Source organism: Phlebotomus papatasi, chromosome 2, assembly GCF_024763615.1.
Source record: "Phlebotomus papatasi isolate M1 chromosome 2, Ppap_2.1, whole genome shotgun sequence".
Taxonomy (NCBI): Eukaryota; Metazoa; Arthropoda; class Insecta; order Diptera; family Psychodidae; genus Phlebotomus; species Phlebotomus papatasi.
The window spans coordinates 21,613,321-21,628,572 of NC_077223.1; the positions used below are offsets into that span (position 1 = coordinate 21,613,321).

At 33.9% G+C, this 15,252-nt stretch overlaps 1 protein-coding gene across 4 annotated transcripts in view; it reads left to right on the plus strand.

Moving 5' to 3' along the window:
* The first annotated feature begins 3,660 nt into the window (after nt 1–3,660).
* LOC129803058 (uncharacterized) overlaps nt 3,661–15,252 on the plus strand; it is an 88,227-nt gene continuing 76,635 nt past the window's right edge. For 2 of the 4 annotated variants that reach the window (XM_055849388.1, XM_055849392.1), the window contains exons 1-2: nt 3,680–3,925; nt 6,831–7,030. In XM_055849388.1, coding sequence (XP_055705363.1) covers nt 6,985–7,030 — 46 coding nt within the window. In that variant the 5' untranslated portion in view covers nt 3,680–3,925; nt 6,831–6,984. Of the gene's footprint in view, nt 3,926–6,830; nt 7,031–15,252 lie in introns of all 4 variants that reach the window. The other 2 variants (XM_055849391.1, XM_055849389.1) reach the window with 2 other exon arrangements.

Here is a 15,252-nt window from a genome sequence, read left to right on the forward strand (position 1 = left end):
TACTTCCATTTTTGTTCCCTTTCACTGCACTTGTAATTAATCGCACGCCGGAAAGACACGAGTCAGCATTGTTAGGTGGACCTTCAACCTGAGCCAGGTGCGAACCCCAATCGACCAAAGAATGTGCTTCGTGCATTTTTTCCCGCCAAATGGCTCCTCGACAACATCGAATGTTTACAAATGCCTCAATCCACCACGAATTGATTTGGGTATCGGGTGTTTGCAAGGAAATGATTCACATGAGACGAAATAGCCTCAATATGTGTACCAGATGGTCAAAGAATCGTCCTGCTTTTTTATTCTAGCCAAGAGATTCATATTTGTGGAGTTATGAAATTTGATAGTGTCAGAAGTCTTTTTTTTTATTTTGCGTCGCCACTTTACAAGAACAATTCTGTGTCACACTAATAAATTCATGTTAATCGTGACAGAAGGATGGAAGCAAAAACTATGGAAATAATTCTAGTGCTGAGTCACTTGCACAGGAAATTCATACTACAGATAATATTATTGGTGCTGGTGAGCATTTCCATAGAAAATCTAACAGATATTTTTGAAGAAGTTATTATTTGGTATAGTCAAGGTTTAGGAACTTGCTAAGATTAATAAGCATTCACAGCCTTAGAGTAATCCTTTAAGGACGAGACGCTTTTTACTGACCGAAAGGCAGTAAACAAAATCAATGAAAAGACTAATGTAAATAACACCTGATCTTGGAAAATCCAACAAAGTCGGAATCTGGGAGTTTTTTACGTCTATGTACCAGTGGAATGTATTTTCCCTATAACTTTTAAGAAGCTTTCCGGAAAATATCAATAAATAATAAAATTACTGTTCTTAAGAAAAATATGCATTATTGCAGCCTTTGGTGCCAAGAGGTTTTTGCTTAGAAGAACTGGAAATATGAAAAAATAATTAACATCAATGCAATACTTTAAAAAGGCTGCAACATATTGGTAAGTATTTTGGTAAAAATGCTTAAGAAAAATGAAAAATGGTAAATAAATTAGCAAATTAGGTAAATATAGTGAAATATTATTGTCAAAGGGAAGATTAAGAAAATGCGAACCATTTTCAAATTGTACTTATCAAAATGGATTTTTTTGCTTATCAAAATTAAAGGTTTTACTTACCAAATTTATTAATTTCCTTACTTAAAAATTTTATACCCATTTGAGAATTCCTCATTTTAGAGCTTAAATATTTATTATATAGAAAATAGTTGGTAATTTACAAAAATCTGATATTGCTTTATTTTTTGCTTTGTGAATATGCACAAAATTAAAAAAAAGTAGATATCTTTAGATATTCACAAAAACCCATATTGTTTATGGGACACCGGTGTACCAATCGTTCCTGAAGGATTCACAATAATACTTAATTGCAACGCAATAGTTTCAATTTACTTAAGTATTAGCGGTTTCTATTGTAAAATTTTCATAAATTCTCTAAATTTTCAAAAATTCTCTAAATTTTCGAAAAAGTTAAAATAACATACCGGAAATTTTTATTTTACCCTGCAGTATTGATCCGAAATCAGTGAAAATATTATGGTTTATAGGTGTATTAGGTGTTAAAGTTGCCCTTTTTCACGTTAATTTTACCCTTAAAAAGGTGTAAAATTAACATTAAAAAATATTGATATATTTTTACACCTAAAAAGTGTTAAAGTTATGAGGACAAAAAAGTTAATCGCACCCCTTTTTTTCTCAGTGTAGAACTTATTGTCGGGATTTAATACACATAACGAATAAACTAAAATCCTTAAAAAAATTAGGATGAAAGGAACACATATTGACACTTCAAGAACTTGTGCCAGGACTTATTGACACTTTACTCTGTACCATTTGGAATACGAAATTTGAACACTTTTGATTATCGAAAAACATATATTAATGAGAAAATGACATATTACTTATATTTTATTAAATACATTAAATAAATTTCAACATTTTGACAAAAGTGTCAATAGGAGTTCCCTGTCGAAGAGGTCTTCATTCGACCCTACCTATTTCTTTAATTTCAAATACAAATAATTTAGAATTAGTCTTAAGTTGACTCTTAAATATTATATTTGATTACAAACTGTACTTGGAACGCATTGTAATTTATTTTACGAATCTCAAATAGTACCACGAAATTTTAAAGAAATTTACAAAATTTTAAATTTGAAAAAAAGAACTAAAAATTTTGTTTAATTTTACCTGGTTTCGGATTTAAAATTAAAATAGCAGTTATCTTCATATTGTCAAAATATCCACATTGCGCTGTTTATGTAGATATTTTAAAACCGGAGGCAGGTAAAATCCTAAAAGCCAAAATCCCGAAAGCCAAAATCCCGAAAGCCAAAATCCCGAATGTTCAAAATCCTGAAAGGGGTGAAATTATATGGAGGATAATGTGTAGAATAATTTAGAGTAGCTATGAAACTTTTAAGAATTTAGGATTTTGGCTTTCGGGATTTTGACCGGGACCCCGTTGCAAAAATTTAAAAAAGTGAAGTTAGATAAATTTAAAAAAGTGGTTTATAAATTTCGCAGGTTTAAAATGAGTATATAACCTCGTTCACTACAATTTGATTTTCTCAAAAGCGTCTTCGAAGAACAGATATCAACAGCTAAATGTTTATTTTAATTCTTTTTTTTTGACAAAAAATGCAGAAACATAATTTTAATGCTTTAATATTTAATTTGTTTAAGAGCTTCAATTAAATAATTTTTTTCCTATTTATTTTTTATTTATTGGTCTATTCGGAAAATGATTACCCTGATTATTTTTTATTACATTAAAAAAACTACAGAGAATATGCTCTTTTATAGCTTCGTGATCCACGTAACACTTTAAGTTCAGAAATATTGAAAAAATACAAATTTATAAGGGCATGACATTAAATGGTTCCCCTACCCTACTTCCTGCATAAATGGATGGGGTATTTTCAAGCCGATTCATGGGGTACTTTCATTTTCAAATGCTTGGTCATTTTAATTTTAAACAAATCATAATATTCTTTAAGAAATCTCATGAAGTTGTACTCCTCGAAAACTTTCTCAATATAATTTACAAAAATATATTTATTTTATTGTACTTCTTTTTCATTTAAATAAAAAATCAAATAACCAATTAAGCTCCAGTTTTTCCTGAATTGTAAGTATCAAATATTTTCTATTGCAGGTAGTATACAGGAAAACGTTGGGATGGATGTTAAGTCATAATGTCAGTATCCTCATTTATACATTCAATTCTCTTTGAAATTTTATAGCATGTAAGTCTAGGTAAATTCTCCAGCGAATAGCCCTTTGCTTCCGATGTTGTACGGTGAGATACTGCCTGAATGTTTTATGCATTTCTCCGGATGGGTGCCCAAAAGAGTGTTTCGGGGGCGATATGGCAATGCCGGTGAACTGTCGGTATCAAAACCGTCAGTTGCGCTCGGATGACGCCCAGGTTCCCGGACCATCTGTGGGTGTTCAGTGAGTGGGAACGACAGGGGACGCTCCGGAGTCACTGAGTTCACTGAGCGTGACGCCGTTCTTTTGTGCCTCATGACCAGGAAAGTGACTCTCTGACTCTCTCACTGGAAGTCACTCCGTTGCCCCTCGTGGTATTCCCATGCGGATGCGCAGCATAGGCCTGGTTCGGCATAAACATCTGGTGGAATTTAGTAAACTCTCGACCGTCATCGAGGTTGTATTGGCGAGAGGAGACCGTTGGACACTTTGACGTGTTCTTAACGCGAGGTCAAGCACTCGACCTCTTGATTCCCGTGCATTTGACGCGAATTTCTGTGTCAGTAAGTGCATCTTCTCAATTTGCTAGACTTTGCCAACAATTTACTTAGTGGAAAAATCCCGGAGTGTCTCTGAAGCTACATAATTCTACATGGTCCAAGAATAGCTCCTAAATTTTGTCGGTTATGAGTGTTTGGGTAATGTTCTAAAATAGACTTTGTGCGAGTGAATAAATCTACTGGGTGGATCACAAGGCTCCTGGATGACCAGACAGAATTTGAGAATAAAACCAAGATATCTCCAACTCCCACTAATGATCCATCATTAATCTTCTCAATCTCCTCTGAATCTCAAGGCGTCTTATTTTTTGGCGGGAAAATTGTTGCTCCCGCCATCAAGCAAACCCTTTAACATCGATCTAACCCATCTCCTGACCCACTTCCGTTCCAAATCCCACACTCCTGTTTTTTTATCCCTGAAAAATTCCTAACGAGTCAGGAAGGGTTGTTCTGACACCAAGTGTTCGAAGTAAATACTGTAGCTCAGTGGGTGGATTTTCCTGAGGAGACATTCTCACATGAAAAATTGTGTCTCCAGCAGACGCGTTCATTTCCCCCAGGATTTTCCTCTAACACCGTCTCTTGTGCAACCCATTTTCCCATGTGTCGATGCAGATGCTGCACCGTCGTGCAGAGTGGATGGCAAAAAACCACGCGCAATTTGAGATGAGAACTATACCAAAGAATACACTGCTACAAACGGTACGTTAGTTCCCATTCAGCAAGAGATGGTATATTACCCACTGCTAAACTGATATGATTTTATAGGACAAAACCGACTGAAATTTGAGAAATTTGCTACACTGAGAAAAAAGAGGCTACGATTAACTTTTTTTCCTCATAACTTTAACACTTTTCGGGTGTAAAACTATATCAACATTTTTTAATGTTAATTTTACACCTTTTGAGGGTAAAATCAACATGAAAGAAGGGTAACTTTAACCCATAATACACTTAAAAAAGGTAATATTTACACTGATTTCGGATCAATACTGCAGGGTAAAATTATCATTTCCGGAATGTTATTTTAACTTTTTCGGATTTCTCTCAGTGTAGAAAATCAATGTAAAATCTTTAATATTTTCTTGAAAACTTGAAGTGTTCCAATAATATTAATTTTTTCTGTGAGGGAAATTGCGGTACGTTCGGACGACCGTGTTTTTTTTTGTTCAACGGAATTAATTTAAACATTAATTCCGTTTCCCTTTACGAATTTGGCTATTATTTTCAGTGGTCCAACACGACCGGGGTTGGGACAACTAATTTTTTCATGAATTTGACGCATGGTAGTATATATTTTAATAACAAATCCTATAGAGAATCATCAATCGGGCACTATACACTCAAATCACTCAGTTTTTTCAGGAGGAGAAATACGAAAAATTCATTATACTGGTAGAATATTCGACTAGGTAACGATAGGTCCTCAGTTCGATGCTGGGTGGGGGCAGAAATCATTCCTATTTCACACTCCGGATAAAACTAAATAATTTGATTGTCACTCAGTGGCGCAATAGACAGGACCGTTAGGTCTTGGGCGGTGAGACATTTTCACATGTGATAAAACGTAATAAAATGTACCGCGTCTATCCTAAAACTTCTTGGGCACGGAAGAAGCATCTGCATCGTGAGGAAGACACTCCTGGGCGATCTCCAATGGACTTAATACATTAGTACCACTAACTGTTATCATTTACTGTATTTGAAGATGTTCTGTACATAAATAGATAAAATACAATTGATATTGGATAAAAAGTTTGCTAAATTCGGACAGTTAGCCCTATTTATACCTCATACTTCTTGAAAAAATGGTGTACGATGCATGAATATGAGTTGTCCGAAGGTAGCGCACTTTCCCTTACAATTTTATATGGTATCCGGTCATGCAAAACTCCAGAAACTTATTATGAATTATTATTTATTTTGTTTACATTTAAGAGAAAGCGTGATACCTTAGGACAAGCACGTGACAAGTTGACTTTTTTATATGAAGCTATTTGAAGCCAATTCCCTAAATTGATCTCGGACTCAGCTCACAGTGCTCAGAGGAAAAAATGTATTTAAACAAAAATTTAGTATATTTATCCCTCGACGCGGTAAGGGATCTTGTAATACGAAAAAAACTTCTCAATTTTTAGATATTTAGCGTAACGATCGCGTGTGCAAAAAAATCCCGTATGAATTTAAATCAAAGTATGAGAAGGTGGCTTCAAATTTCAGGCCTTCGGTTGATTTATGCTTCGAACAATTCATTTTTTTTCAATGTGTTATAGATTAATATGGCCCATTATAATATTATATTCTACTAGCTAGTCCAATGCCTCAAATTTTCAGAAAAGAGTTAGGGGAAAGAACGATACCTTCGGACGAGTCAAGCTTCGGACAGTTCAATTTTTTTCTCTATGTTTCTTATGGATTTCACCCATTGCTCTTTTCTAAAAATTTGAGACATTGGACTAGCTATTAAAATATAATATTATAATGGGCAAAATTCATTTATAACACATTGAAAAAATATGATTTGTGCGAGGCATAAATTGTCCAAAGGTAAAAAAATTGAATTGTCCGAAGCTTGCGTCGCGTCATCCGAAGGTGCAGCGCTTTCTCCTACTCACGAGATGCAGGCTTTGCTTGAAAATCTGACGCATGATTACTGCATCACAAACCTATTACCTTTTTGTTTTACTTAGCTACTAAAGCCGTGGTTGAAAATCTTAAGGGTTATTATTGCAATAGATGAACTATGGGCTCCATTTAGAAATTCTGCTGATTTCTAGCAGTGTGGAGCGCGAAGTGTCTGAATTTTTATCCCTTTTTTGTTGCTGTCGTGGAGCTCTTGGCGCTTTTCAGATGTGCAAATGCCATCATCATATTGTCTTTCAATTATTCTCACTCGCTTTTCCACTTGTTTTTCATCTCCTGATACCTCATCCTTTTCTACCCAAATAACTCACCTTCTTGAATTTGTGTCATGCAAGAGCACTTGTATCCATCGAAGTGAATACTTGTGACAATGGAGGTTGAAATTTTTATCAAAATATAGTTTTCTGCCTTCCACTCGGACTCTAAAGTGTTTATATTGCTCAAGTTTCCAAGTGCATAGTTTTCCCACCGAAAGGACTCAAAAAGTGCCTCATCAAATGAGAATAAAGTGATTGTGAGGATCAGAGTGGAAAAGTGAGAGAACCCTTAAAAGTATGTTTCGACTACATCTCATCATAATTCCCCTGATTCTGGCAACAGGTAATTATATTATATTGAAACACAATTTTGCAGGAATTATAACTCAAAATCTGTCCAAAAGCACTTATCGCCCTTTTGCGATCAGAGGGGCAAATTTGATTTGAGAAAAGAGTTAGGTGGTACAATCAACTTTTTAATTTAATACGATTTATATAACTTTTTCTATCAACTGAAAACTAAATGGACGTAGATTTTGAACAGGAATTTTCTTTCCGAATTTAGATTTGGATTTATAGTGAGAATGAAATGGTTGTATCAGTATGTAAATGACAGGAGTAGAGCCACAATTTTGATCAAACAAATTATATCGATCGTAATGGATTATTTGCAGCATAAAGATTTATTTTTAGTATAAGACTACCGGCAGATCTAGGGGAAACTGGGGCAACTCAAAACACAGGATAGCACCGAACATTACGATTTTTCAATTACATATTAGACTTCAAAAGACGAGACCTGCATGAATTCAAAGATACTACCCACCGAGCACAGTTAGCTGAAAAACGCAGCGTTTCTAACTTATTTTTGCTGAGACGTTCAGCATAAATATGCTAATCGGTCAGCAATTTTTGATCAAAAAGTGCTAACCAAATATATGGAAATGGCACTGCCTTTCGAGTGTAGTTTTAAGGTTAGAACAATTCAGCTGAAAATACAGTTCTTAGATGAAATAAAATCGGTTAGAATTTGGTGCTCGCTGGGTATAGGGATGCATGTCCACTGAAGAAATATAGTGTAGTAGACATAAATATCAGTGTTCGGTCCTAGTCCGTATTCGGTGGTGCCCCAGTTCGCTCTACGTAATTTTTAATGCGTAATCACGACTATTTGGTTTACAGTTTTTCCGGCATGGTCACACATTGATATATTTATATTTGAGCGAATTACGACTTTAAACCGATGTTACATAAATAAACATTGCAAAGCTATATAGCAATATTTATTTATATTTATTCTGATATAGGGGAGACTGGGGCAAAACTTGTCAAGAGGCATATTTAATTCTTTCACGAGCTCTGAGAAAACTTAAACGTTTTATAATGAGAATATTCTGTTAGGAAATTTACTGTTCTACACCATTGCAGAAGATTATTTTCCTGTATCTTGAAAGAAATGTGATTTTCGAATCATTTTCTAAAGGTCGATTTTGTGGAGATTCTCAAAATTACTGGGGCAAACTTTGTCAGTCTTCGGATAATTTGTGACGTTTTACTCTCGCAAACGATAAAAATATCAAATAGGCATATGTTAATTTAAAATTGTTTAATTTAAAGTTGTTGAATTTCAAGTTGTTGAATTTGGAGTTGTTGAATTTAAAAATTGTTGAATTTTTGTGTGTAAACTTAAAAATTGTTGAATTTTCATTTCAATTTCATTTATTTTAGTTTTTTTGTCGTTTTAGACATTTGTAATGTTTTTTACTGTACTCGGGATCCTCTCTAATGCGAGATAATTACATCTGATGCTCGGATCTTCACGATATACTTATTATGCATATAAATATTTGATGTTCTATATGACTTTTGGCCAATGAAAAGCATCTTGAGTGAAGTATATGTCTTAAATGGAAATTCAACAATTTTTACACAACTTTTGTTCAAAAATTCAACAACTTTGGTTGAAATACACAAGACTTCACACTATAATAGTGTGAAAAATTATGATCAAACTATAAGTGTTAATTTTTAATCATGTGACAAAAAAGAACCATAATGTTGTGTATTTTTTCACACTATAATAATGTGAAAAACTATAATCATACTATAATATTGGTAATTTTTAAAATTTTTCAACAGTTTTAAATTACAAAACATCGTTGAAATTTTTTATGACTATAATAGTGAGAAATTTTACACAGATCGCAATTAAATAATTCATTTATCAGATTTCACACTATTATAGTGTTAAAATTTTACATATTTTCAAATTAAACAAAGTTGTTGAACATTTTTCAACTACAATTTTGTAGTAATTTTCAATCACGTGACAATAAATTACCAAATTATTGTGCAGTTTTTAAACATTTTTAAATTAAACAACTAAAATGGTCGCTTTTGCACTATTATAGTAGTAAAATTTTACACATTTTTTTTACTGTGCGGGCATTAAAAATATGTCGTTTTTATTGCAAAGGTGCGGTTAACGCTTTAAATTATTTGACGAGCATTTTTGGCAGAGGTTTAGGAGAGAGACGTGAAAGATTTTGAAGCAACTTTTATGGGAGTTTGTCGATTAAAGCATAATGTTCTATTTGAGGGGCTTTAGGACTGAGAAACTCGTAAGATTTACGACCGAGATCAATAAATGAGTTAAAATTAGAAGTTCAGGGTCAGCTATAAAGGGTCAATTAAAATAGTTAGATAATTTCTCTGAGCATTTAACAAGAATTAATATGTAAGGGAAATTTGCATGATAATTACCACATTTAATTGTTCTTCTCAATTAACAGAATTCTCTCTGTGAAAATGTAAAACGTTCAATGGACATGAATTGTGGCAAAGTAATTGTCATTTCCCTCTAAAATTTTATCTTTGATACAAATACTCTAGCAAATGTGACTCTTTTGATGCGATATTCTCTTTGATTTCAACTCATGTGTCACAAAGCTCTAAATTTTTATTAAACTCATGTGCTTTTTCCTCAAATGTATGCATTCGAGTGGCAAAATGGGAATTTTCCCATTGGAAAGTCAAAAAATATGTTCCAACTTCTCCAATGAGAATGGAAAAAGGATTTATTTCGTTGGCCACAAATGTAACCCCAGCAAAAACCGTACCCATTTATCATGTGCCAAATATTCGTGGCAAATTATTTATGATTTTCAATTTCTGACCCAAAATAAACTTTTCACTGAGTTTTTTTCTGCCTACAAAAGTTGTACAACTCTTGGCAATTTCTATATCCGAAAGTTTTTCAGCAAAGTTGTTTTTTTTTTGGAAGTAGTCATGAAAATTTTCATGAAAAATTGCTTTACTGCGGGGATTTGTACTCAATCTAACTTTTAATTTATAGGACATTTGACGCTCAGTTACATTTTATTGATTGCTTCCGGATAAAAAAAAGTTTAAGAGTTGTTGACTTTTTCACACCAGCATTCATGTAACAACTCAGCTATGTTTATAGAACTAAAATTCTTCGGAGGTTTTACAAGCGTCGACACTTTCGAAAGTCAAAGAACAATTTATATAATGAATGATTAGAAATGTTGTTAAATATTTTTTCCAAGAATTTAATATTTTTAAGGAATAACGAATTCCTTAAAAGAGATATCTATAATAAGTTGCTTCCATTAGGGCTTATTTACGATTTTTTTATGAATAGTGAAATTTAGAACATTTATTAAAGTTATAACTCTAAAAAGCTCTAACATCAAATTCGTGTTGAATTAAAAAATGTAAACATCTGGAGATAATTTAAATAAAGGCCAACTAATAAAGCCTTTAATTCGTTTGGACTCTTCGGTATGGAAACGTTTTACAATTCACAAAGTTACAATGGGAAATTTAGTAAGGCTTGTATAGAGACGCATAATAACAATGCAGTTTCAGCATACCATTGATTAGAAAACTGGTGAATTCTCGACATGCATTATAATGTCTTCCTAAACCAAGATGAGAATGTCAGCCCTATGTTTTGTAGGTTTTAGCTTCAGTAAAGCTGACTGAATGTAATACACACCTTTGATTCCAAAAAAATTCTAGTGACTTTAAGAAGATTAGAATCTGGGAAGAATCCTTAATAAAAGGTGGTGGTTCTAGGAGGTTTACAGTATTAACCTTTTAAGGACGATTGGAACACCGGTGTCCCATAAAGAAAATGATTTTTCCTGACTACCTAAAGTAGTTTTTTTCTTATATTGTACGTAATTGCAAAGTAGAAGGTTGAAGGAATCTAGGATGTTTTTTGCAAGTCTATAGCTATTTGCTATATAGTAAATTATTAAGTACAAAAATAACGAATTTTTAAATTCTCATATTGAAAATTGATTTTAATTATTTTTTATACTTCCAATTTTTTTTAAGCAAAACCCTTTTGGTAATAAAAACTACAATACTCAAACATAATATTTGTCTTTAGAGTGAAAATTATCTATCATTGGTATCGTCAGAAAAGTTACTTACGTTTTTGAGCTTTTTTGGCCCTATCGTTCATAGAAGCAAAAAATACACCAAATCAGACTCTGTTGCGTTTTCAAAGGTTAGATGTGAGAGGTATCACAAGTTTTGTTTATCGTTTTCATTTTTATTGCTGATTTTCGGTCAGCGAAAACTGTCTCGTCGTTAAAGGGTTAAGTGATCATACAGTAGAGCCTCGATATAGGCCATTTTTGGTTCCATATTTGACACTTGGGTCGCACTATAGTCCATGTCATTTTTTAAAATTATCAACGACTTTTAGTATTGAAATTTGCTCGACGGCTTCCACTTTCTTTGCGATTGTGGTACTTGTTCTCGCTCTCTTCATTAAGGATCACAATTATCACAACTACTCAATAAAGTTTGCCAAAAATATTAAAATAACTATGACAATATGGCATGTCGCGTACTGAAAAACATAACCTAATTTAAAATCAGTGTTTTGAAATCAACGGTCAACAAATTGTGGGCTTTAGAGAGATGGCCTCTAGCGGGGCTCTACTATACCTTCTATTTGGAAAACAATTTGAATTCAACCAGTGAATATTTCTAAAAGGTTAAAAAGGGAATCATGATCGGCTTTAAACTGAAAATTTTCTATTTCTTGCATTTCCATATACTGTTTTTATCTAGTGTGGAAAATTTGCCGTGTATATCAACAACGGTGGTTTTGAAGAGAAACTACATTTCTTGTCCAGAGCTTTAGACATGTTTTGTGTTTTTATTAGCGGTCAGTTGTCAGAGATCTGGGAGTTTCGTTGGGTAAGGGCTTTTTGCATATTGACTGGAAGATCTTAAGATTCTTACAATGAACATACTCCTCAATCATCCGGATTGATAATTCAGATGGTAGACATGGAGTGTGTTGAAAGCTCTGGGGCAAAGATTGTTTTTTTTTTATCTTTGGGGTGGAAATTATAATGAGTACTTTATAAGTAATTAGTGTGGTTCGAATTCCTGATTTCTCAAATAATAATATGGGTTTCTCGAGTTCTCTGTGGGTTCACTGAAGAAAAATGGGTTCCCCGGGTTTCGGGTTCTCTGAAACATGTAAAGGTTCCGTGGGTTTGCTGTGGATTTCCCGTGAGTCCTTAAAAACAATGTAGGGTGAAAGAAACACCTATTAACACTTTAAGAATTCGTGTCAGAACCTATTGATACCCTATTCTGTACCATTTGGAATACGAAATTTGAACACTTATCCTTATCGAAAAACGTAGATTAATGAAAAAACGCCATATACTTATATTTTATTAGATACATTAAATAAATTTCAACATTTTGACTAAAGTGCCAATAGAGGTTCCCTGACGAAGAGGTGTTCATTCGCCCCTATTGGTTCCCCGTGATTACCCGAGGTATCGCATAGGATCCCCGGCCGTATTGACCCGAGTTTTCCGAAAAGATTCGAGTGGTAACTGACGTTATGTAGAATTTTAAAGATTCAGGTAGATTACCTCCTTCCGGGGGCGTCAGTAGTGTTTCTCTTTTCAGGGACACGAAAAACATAGGATTCTTTGCCAAAGCTTTCGACGCTGCAGTGCGCCTTCCTCAGTGGTCAAACTGTGATATTGTCTCTGAAAATTGTCTTTAAAAATATCTCCACTACTCCTAATGAGGGTACACAGGGAATTTCGGGATATCTCTGTGGGAGCACTTTACTGGACATTGGTCAGAGGCCAACTCTCTGACCAGTTGGCCTCTGACCAATGTACAGTAAAGTGCTCCCACAGAGATATCCCGAAATTCCCTGTGTACCCTCATTAGGAGTTGTGGAGATATTCTTAAAGACAATTTTCAGAGACAATATCACAGTTTGACCACTGAGGAAGGCGCACTGCAGCGTCGAAAGCTTTGGCAAAGAATCCTGTGTTTTTCGTGTCCCTGAAAAGAGAAACACTACTGACGCCCCCGGAAGGAGGTGATCTCCCTGAATCTTTAAATTTCCGAAAAGAGTTTTTTTTTGAAAAACTCCTCAAATTGTAAATTTCGCAACCAGACGGAGTGTCACTTCACAAGCATCATTCTTTCAGCGTACTTTTCCGACAAACCTACCATTTTACTGCTGGAACTCTACAGAGAGCAGTAAATATAGCCCTTCTAAATTAGAAGACTCCAACTCATTCTCATTTTTCAGAAGACGGCATGAAAGATTCAACTTTTAGTGTAAATAATTATCTCAATTCCTTATCTGGACATCTGAACAAAACCGATGTAGGGGAATGTGGGCATGGTTCGCACAGAGTAAACCTTTAAACGATGCGAATTTTCTCTTTGTTTGCAAAGAGCTAACTTACCATTTCTCATCTCGTCTCATGAGCTTAATAATTATCTATCTAATGTCTAAGAAATGACGAACTAGCTTTTTCCAAATAAAGAAAAAAATGCGTTGTTTGAAGTTTCATTCTGTGAGAACCATTGCAATATTCCCCTATTTCTTTTTTATTCGTCTGAGCAAAAATTAACATCGAAATCTTCATATTTTTACCTTTCAAAATATGTTTTTTTTTTACGAATTAGCTTCGTTCAATTCTAAGTGAAGGACAAATTTTCGTAAAATAAGAATGACAAGAGCTTAACTTGCTTAAGATCAGGGCGATGACATTTATCTCTGAAAAATGCGACCAGTTTTATTGTAAATTTTTTTCTGTTTTCGCAGACATTTCATGAGATATCTCCAAAACTGCATAGGTTGCCAATTTGGGGCTTTTGGTTGCCTATTCTATATTAAATTGGCTTTTATTTTGTATTTATATTATTTGCTAATTCATTCTACAATAACAGGAAACAGCTAATAAACTCAAAAGTGTTTTCGGAATGCTAGAAATATATGGGAAACATAGGATACGTCATGCCCTGCTTAAGATAGTCCTCTGTTTCACAAAGATATGAATAATAACTCTATGTTGTGCCCTTACTTAAAAAAAAATTGCTCAAGCAATAAAAAAAGAGTAAAATTTTGAAAAATATTTCTTAGTAACGAAATTTGGTCACTCATATCATCTCAATACTTATTGAGTTTTCTTTATAAGTGCATTAAAATCTCAAAATCGCAAAAATTGTAATTTCCAAGTAGCGATATAATTCCTCGATGTTTTTCGCTCCCCAAAATTTCCACCTTCTACCCTCTGAAGACCACTTTCCTCAATATATCTCAGCGTTTCAGATGATTTCTATGAAAGGATGTTACGATGTCCGTCTGTCCATCTGTGATATGTTTTAGGGATTTCCCAGGGGAACATTCGTCCTTAAATGAAACTCCTGTTAAATCATTCCTAGTAACGGTTTTTCAAAATCAAAGGTTAAAAAGCTCTAGAGAGCGTATTTGTCAACTGAATGATAAGATGTTTGTGCTCTTTGGAAGGGTCTTGGAATTTCCGATAAAACTGAACCGATTTCAATCGGTTATGAAACGGTTATGAATATGAATCGGTAATGAACCGCTTCATAACCAATAACTATTTTTTATCCGAAAATCAATTCGGTTACTAATAAATATTTTAACTAATAGTTTTAAATATTTTGGAAGATCTTTTGAGTAATGGGCACTCAATGGGTCAAGCGGTAGAGCACTTGCTCTATGATGCAAGCGTTCCGGGTTCTGCACTTGATTTCACGGGCATGGGACTGAAAACCTCATCCCGTACAAGAAAAAATAATAATGTAAGTCTAGAAATCCCCTTGCGGGAAGGCCTTGTTCCTTCATGGAATGTGGTGCCAGCATTATTATTATTATTATTATTATTATTATTATTTTGAGTAATTCATGAATCGGTTCCAATCGGTTGAGAACCGATGAACGGTAAATGATCCGAAATTGGATTTCAGGTATAGCATCGAAGTCACAAGTTTGAGCACTTCCAAAACCACAGACGCTTTGTCGTCACCTCTTTTTTTTATATATATTTGTAATTACGAAAAAATTGCAGCATTTCAATAAAATAAAGTAAAAGGGAAAGGATAATAAAATTATGCCCTTTAGCAGAGACAAAAAATTTTATTCTGCTATATGTTATGATTTCATTTTTTTAGCTTCCTTACAATTATTTGCACTTCAATATATTTGTTAGGTGAGCATCGTAATTG